This window comes from Oncorhynchus keta, chromosome 35, assembly GCF_023373465.1.
Source record: "Oncorhynchus keta strain PuntledgeMale-10-30-2019 chromosome 35, Oket_V2, whole genome shotgun sequence".
Lineage (NCBI taxonomy): Eukaryota > Metazoa > Chordata > Actinopteri > Salmoniformes > Salmonidae > Oncorhynchus > Oncorhynchus keta.
Genome location: NC_068455.1, coordinates 39,566,983 through 39,574,638, shown reverse-complemented (window position 1 = coordinate 39,574,638; position 7,656 = coordinate 39,566,983). Strand labels below are relative to the sequence as shown.

The window sequence follows — 7,656 nt, the reverse complement described above, 5'->3', positions numbered from 1 at the left end:
CACACACACACACACACACACACACACACACACACACACACACACACACAAAAGCAGCGATGGTACAACTGATAGCCCTCTCTATTAAACCCACAAACACAAGACTAGGGTTCTCCTGAACACACCAGTGCCTTCCATTCTCTGCTATAATCGCCCAACAAGCATACAGCACCGGGTTATGCCGACAGACACACACCCGGGGTGCTATTCCCTCCCAGCAGGTGACATCACTCTGCAGGATGCTATCTGAGGGAGGAGGGGGGCAGGAGCCCTAATCCACGTCTCTCTAGTCACAACGCTGGCCAGTTTTAGGGGGAGTTAACTAGCAAAACACTGTGTGGCCATATCCGGAGATAAGTGTGTACACACACACACACACACACACACACGGAAGTACACAGGAACCAGCTCAGACAAGGAGACAGATCTGAACCCAGCTCACACGCAGTTAAAGAGGTTGTTTCAGTGTGTTTAATGGGTTACGAAGAATGACAGGGAACAAAATGAAAACTAAAATGAAGCTCTAGAAATGATGCAATATCAACCAAACAACACTTCACCGTCATTACACTAAAAACAGGTGCTACTTTCCGAACAGCCATGGGCTTCTCGAATCCCCTCGGGTGGCTAGGGCAGGTTGCTAGGCACGGTCCAACTCCGCCCGACACTCCTCCAACTTCCTGATGAGGTCAGAGGTCAGGGGGTGCTGGTTGCCGTGAGTAACCTTCATGATGTCATAGGCCTGCAGGGGAGACAGGAGAGAGCAGGGGTGTATTCAGTGAGGTGGTGTGTTCATTAACTTACCCGTACAAATGTGTTGACTAGGGCTGACATGACTCTCTACATGCTACCAGCCTGAAACTCATACTGTATCTGTTGTACAAAGTCTATCTAAACCAGGATTATTCCAATCTTACCCTACAAGGCCCGGAGTACGGCTGTTTTTCAGTTCCACCTGGTAATTAAATGCACCCACCTAATGTCCTATGTCTAAATCAGTCCCTGATTAGACAGGAAGAACGACAGCAGTGGAACTGGCTGGAGGTCTAGATTGGAGTTTGAGGGACCTAAATGTTGTGTAACGTTGCAACCCCCTGAACCGAGCCCTGAGATAGATGAGGGGAGATGGGGATAGGGCAGCCATAACAATGGTTCACCGCCCAGCTCACCAGTCTCAGTGTGTGCTGTGCGTCCCCCAGGTGAACCAGAAAGTGCTGGAGCTTGGCGACTCTCATCAGCTGGATGGCGTGGGCAGGGTGGGGGTCTGGGTAGTACTGCCTGGGGAGAGAGGAGGGTGGGTAGGGTGATTAGTGGGGTGGGAGTACAGCCAGTTTGAACAAGACAGCAACTTTCATATCAGCAAAATCTGAGCATTCGAACACGCCTGACTGGAGTGTCATGTGGGCAGGTTTTTGCAGTTCTGGGACGGTTCCATTAGTTCCACTTCGCAAGACAAGCTGACGTAAGTGTGGCTCTCAAGTATTTGGAGGAACACAAATACTATTTGAACCCAGGTCTGTCTCACAGTGCTCAAAGACAGTTATACTAGACAGACAGGAGAGAGTAGCGCTTCGTTTCCACTAACTGGTACACTATCTGGGTAAATATGACCATTGGTTTATCTCTGGAAATAAACATTTACTTCGCTCGACTTTACACTCTTATCATAGAGCCGGGAGGGTTAGAACTGCACTATCATGTCATATATAAACACGCACAGAGAGATCATGTCAGACAGAGAGAGTGAGGGAGAGAGAGTGAGGGAGGGAGAGAGAGTGAGGGAGAGAGAGTGAGCGAGCGAGAGAGAGGGAGGGAGAGAGACTATACCAGTATTCCCCTCGAAGGTATGAGACATGATAATATCTATCGACATTTGGGATAGCTGTACCCCAACAGCTTTTTAAATACACATGTCAAAACGTGTGTGTGTGAGTGAGTGAGTGAGTGAGTGAGTGAGTGAGTGAGTGAGTGAGTGAGTGAGTGAGTGAGTGAGTGAGTGAGTGAGTGAGTGAGTGAGTGAGAGAGAGAGAGAGAGAGAGACAGAGAGAGAGAGAGAGAGAGAGAGAGAGAGAGAGAGAGAGAGAGAGAGACAGAGAGACAGAGAGACAGAGAGAGAGGAGTGTGTCCGTGTGTTAAAGTGGAGCAGAGAGTGCCCTATCCAAATATGTCAGAGAGCAGAGCCTTATGCCTCTGGTTGAATTATGAAGAATCTACACTCCCACGGATAATACACACTCTTACAGAACACAAACTCACTTACAGAAAGGATACACACTCGTACGGGTCGTTTACACTAGGAAGCGATATCGCGCTGTGAAACAACGGAAGCCATTCACTTCCAATGGCAGGAAAGCAAGAGAAGAGAAGTGGGCGGGGGACTGTTGAGTGATGCGAGCATGGGCGAGGGAGCTCAACAGGGCGGGACTAAAGTTGGGGAAAACGGAATTGTATTCAAATCCTCTGCGATATCGCCACTCGAGTGACCATTTTCCCAATAGCTTCCAACCACTACTGGATTGGCTGACAATGGCTGTTGATACATAGCACTACCTAGCTTGCTTGCTAGCACCCACATGAGGCCGGGGCTAGTGTGGCAAGGCGAGTGCCGCTCGTATAGTGTAAACGCACTGTTAGAGAACACACACACACACACAGAGAATACACTCACTCTTAGAGAACACACACACACACACACACACAAACAGAGAATAAACTCACTCTTAGAGAACACACACACTCTTAGAGAACACACACGCACTCTTAGAGAACACACACACACTCTTAGAGAACACACACACTCTTAGAGAACACACACACTCTTAGAGAACACACACAGATAATACACACACTAAGAGAATACACACAGAGAATACACACACTCTTAGAGAACACACACACTCTTAGAGAATACACACACTCTTAGAGAATACACAGATAATACACACACTCTTAGAGAATACACACACTCTTAGAGAACACACACAGATAATACACACACTAAGAGAATACACACTCTTAGAGAATACACACACTCTTAGAGAATACACACACTCTTAGAGAACACACACGCTAAGAGAATACACACACTAAGAGCATACACAGAGAATACACACAGTCTTAGAGAATACACGCAGAGAATACACACACACTCTTAGAGATTACACACAGTCTTAGAGAATACACACACACAGATAATACACAGAGTCTTAGAGAATTCACACAGAGAATACACACACTCTTAGAGAATACACAGATAATACACACACTCTTGGAGAATACACACACTCTTAGAGAATACACACAGAAAACACACACACCACTTGAGAATAGACACACACACAGAGAATACATACACTCAGAGAATACACAAAGAAAATACACACACTCCTTGAGAATAGACACACACTCTTAGAGAATACGCACACAATCTAAGATAATACACATACAGAGAACACACACACAGATAATACACACAGAGAATACACAGTCTTTGAGAATACATCCACTCTTAGAGAATACACACACTCTTAGAGATTACACGCAGGCTTAGAGAATACACACACTAAGAGAATACACACAGAGAATACACACAGTCTTAGAGAATACACACACTCTAGAGAATACACACACACACATAAAGAATACACACTCTTAGAGAATACACACACACAGAGAATACAGACACACAGAGAATACACACACACAGATAATACACACACAGAGAATACACACACACAGATAATACACACACACAGAGAATACACACAGAGAATGCACACTGCAAGAGAATACACTTGCAACACTACACAACAGGTTTGCGTGGGGAACGGCTCTTGAACCCAAACCAACCAATGTTGTTGTTGTTTATGGTGAACAGACAAACGGTAGTTTATATGGACATCTTGAGACAGGAGAGCAGAGCGACACCAGATGCCATAGAATTTCTAAGACAGTCCCTTCCTCATGGTTTATTCACGTCAACTTGATTGCAGTTGAAAGTGTTGGTTTTACAACAGCGGTGGCCCACCTTTCTCCTGGAAAACCACCGCAGGTTTTTGCTCTAGCCCTCTTGGAGGAGGGTTGGCCACCCCTGAATTACACAATGTGTCACCGGGACAGATGGAAGCCGTCTGACATTTATAGAAAAGTTCATCCAGAATCAAATGGACTATAGATCATTTGAGTGACATCTTTCTGATGAGTGCCAACCGAACGACAACAAATAAAGAGAGGCAGACAGTGGAACACTAAATGTCAACATTAAAGTAGGTTTTTCAGAGCCATATTATTTCTTATCACGTCCAGCCATGGGTTCATTAATATCACAGTAATTGGTGTACTGCTCAATAGGCCAAAAACACACAGAGTGCCGTGGAGCACTCACCACGCCTCAACGACTTATTGAGAGGAGCTCAGACACACAAGCTCACGCACGCACACACACACACTTTCTCTGCCTCAAGCATTTATCAACGAAAACTGTTTGGCTATAACGCACTCAAGGAGAGAACTATCCAATTAAATCTCCAATTAGAAGTCAATGCTGGGGTGGTTTCTCATATTACACACACACACACACACACACACACACACACACACACACACACACACACACACACACACACACACACACACACACACACACACACACACACACACACACACACACACACACACACACACACACACACACACACACACACACACGTTTTCTCAACTTTAACTTGGAACCAAATCTCTCTCTGGCAGAGGGAGACTGGGAGAGATCACACTGTGGAGAAATGTTTGGGAAACACACCCCTGTGCGGGAGAAATGTTTGGGAACGTTTGCCATTTGGGAGACAGAAGAAATGGGTTTAATTAAATAGTAATGAAATGTATATTTTGCTCAGGCGGAGCAGACACACACACATAACACACGCACACCGAGAAAAAAGAGGTCTGCATTAGAGAGTGAGCACAGACAGACAGACAGACAGACAGACAGACAGACAGACAGACAGACAGACAGACAGACAGACAGACAGACAGACACAGACAGATATCACATGGCAAGTCAGACTCCATCTCGCCCAAACCAAAGCTGTCTGATTTTACGAACCATCAGCAAGCCAACTAAAACAATCCACAAACATGTAAACAACTACATCAAAGACAAAACAACGTCTTAAGATGCCCTAGAAAGACAAAGTACCTTCCATGTGAAACTACTTTGTAAGAGATGAAGGCTGAACGTGGTGGTAGATCATTCTTAGGGGATTTTTCAAAAGAACTGGAATCATCCATTGGTCTCATCAAGATCCATTCAGGTAATTCAGCTAATTCCACTATTCAGATCAACCGCTCTATTGTAACTAATACAGCATGTAGAGTAGTGTATGGTTGATTTGGTTGATTTCTGGTTGATTTCCTCCCAGCATTCAAACATGTGTGCTAGATGACTGACTTTATCAGTCACATAAATATCATAAGGGTAAAGCCATGGTGTCATGTCTACATTTGTAAAAACCTACTGCAGTCAATACTGTATGCAGGCACTGCTTAAGGCAGTGTGTGTGTGTGTGTGTGTGTATGTGTGTTTTTTGTGGGGGGCATAAAAGTCTAATCAAATCCAGTTTAATTTCTACAGCACAATAACTAGAGCACAATAACTCTCCATGCCTCTTGGTCCTAGGCTTTGGGATCGTTAAAAGGCCACTGACAGAGGACCTGAGGAACCTACTGGGTACATAACTTAAAAGCATGTCTGACACGTAAAATTGAACCTTGTGGAACGCCATGTGTCATGCATTTTCTCTGAATTGTGTTCACCAAGGGTTACAAAAAAACTCTCGACCGGTTAAATAGATCCAAAACCAACATAGAACTGGGCCTTGCCAGCCCACCTCTCTAGTCTGTCCAGAAGGGCATTATGGTCAACATTGTCGAATTCAGCACTAAAATCCAAGAGGACAAGGACAAAGAGCCGTTCAGCATCTGTGTTGGCACTAAGATCATTTACCACTTTAACTAAGCCTGTCTCTGTGCTGGGCACAAAAACGTTTTTTTTTTTTTTAGTGCAGTGGGGAAAGTCCCTGTTAACAGGGAGTGATTAACAATAGCTTGCACTACTTCAGATATGGAATGACATTTTTTAAAGGTGGTGGGGATAGGTAGAGGCTTAAATTGTATTATCACTTTCCTGAGCATGTCTGTGTCAACCAGGGAAAATAAACCTATCGTGCATTTGTCTGGTAGGCTAGGGCACATATCATCAAACTTCTCATCAGGTCTTGCTTGACTGATACCCAGCCTAATGTTTGTTATCGTATCTCTGATAAGGGTAGAATTTATCAAGCCATGGTTGAGAAGAGCGCTCTGGAATTATTCTGGATTATTAGTGACCCAGCTAGAAAAATGAGCCTGTCTGCCATTTCTAATTGTCTTCTTATAAATGCCAAGTTGCTCGCTCAGAAGATCATAATGGACCTGCAACTTTCACTTTCTCCACTTCTGCTCTGCCTTTCTCCAATTTTTCCTTAATTGATTCGTATCCACACTCATCCAGGGGGCTCTCCATTTGGATGTGGCCTTATTCAACTTTACTGGAGCTATGGCATCAATGGTTGTCCTTCATTTTCTATGGAGTCTCTGGACCTACTCACTGTCACAGTCATACTCTGGACCTAGTTTTGTCCCATGGAATAAATGTTGTGGATCTTAATGTTTTTACTCATAATCCTGGACTATCGGACCACCATTTTATTATGTTTGCAATTGCAACTAATAATCTGCTCAGACCCCAAACAAGGAGCATCAAAAGTCGTGCTATAAATTCACAGACAACACAAAGATTCCTTGATGCCCTTCCAGACTCCCTCTGCCTACCCAAGGACGTCAGAGGACAAAAATCAGTTAACCACCTAACTGAGGAACTCAATTTAACCTTGCGCAATACCCTAGATGCAGTTGCACCCCTAAAAACTAAAAACATTTCTCATACGAAACTAGCTCCCTGATATACAGAAAATACCCGAGCTCTGAAGCAAGCTTCCAGAAAATTGGAACGGAAATGGCCCCACACCAAACTGGAAGTCTTCCGACTAGCTTAGAAAGACAGTACCGTGCAGTACTGAAGAGCCCTCACTGCTGCTCGATCATCCTATTTTTCAACTTAATTGAGGAAAATAAGAATAATCCTAAATGTCTTTTTGATACTGTCGCAAAGCTAACTAAAAAGCAGCATTCCCCAAAATGAGGATGGCTTTCACTTTCAATTGCCCTCGCTAGAAGTCTGTGTTTCAGACATAAGGAAGTGGATTGCTGCAAACTTTCTATTTTTAAACTCGGACAAAACAGAGATGCTTGTTCTAGGTCCCAAGAAACAAAGAGATCTTCTGTTGACAATTCATCTTAATGGTTGTACAGTCGTCTCAAATAGAACTGTGAAGGACTTAGGCGTTACTCTGGACCCTGATCTCTCTTTTGACGAACATATCAAGACTGTTTCAAGGACAGCTTTTTTCCATCTAAGTAACATTGCAAAAATCAGAAACTTTCTGTCCAAAAATGATGCATAAAAATGAATCCATGCTTTTAAACATTTTTTTTTTTTACTTCCAGGTTAGACGACTGCAATGTTCTACTTTCCGGCTACCCGGATAAAGCACTAAATAA

General features: G+C 44.0%; 1 protein-coding gene across 1 annotated transcript in view; it reads right to left on the bottom strand.

Moving 5' to 3' along the window:
- Positions 1-448: 448 nt before the first annotated feature.
- Positions 449-7,656, bottom strand: part of smyd3 (SET and MYND domain containing 3) — a 243,372-nt gene continuing 236,164 nt past the window's right edge. The window contains exons 11-12 of the mRNA XM_052496989.1: positions 1,170-1,278; positions 449-742 (exon numbers count right to left, since the gene is read on the bottom strand). Coding sequence (XP_052352949.1) covers positions 641-742; positions 1,170-1,278 — 211 coding nt within the window. The 3' untranslated portion in view covers positions 449-640. The remainder of the gene's footprint in view (positions 743-1,169; positions 1,279-7,656) is intronic.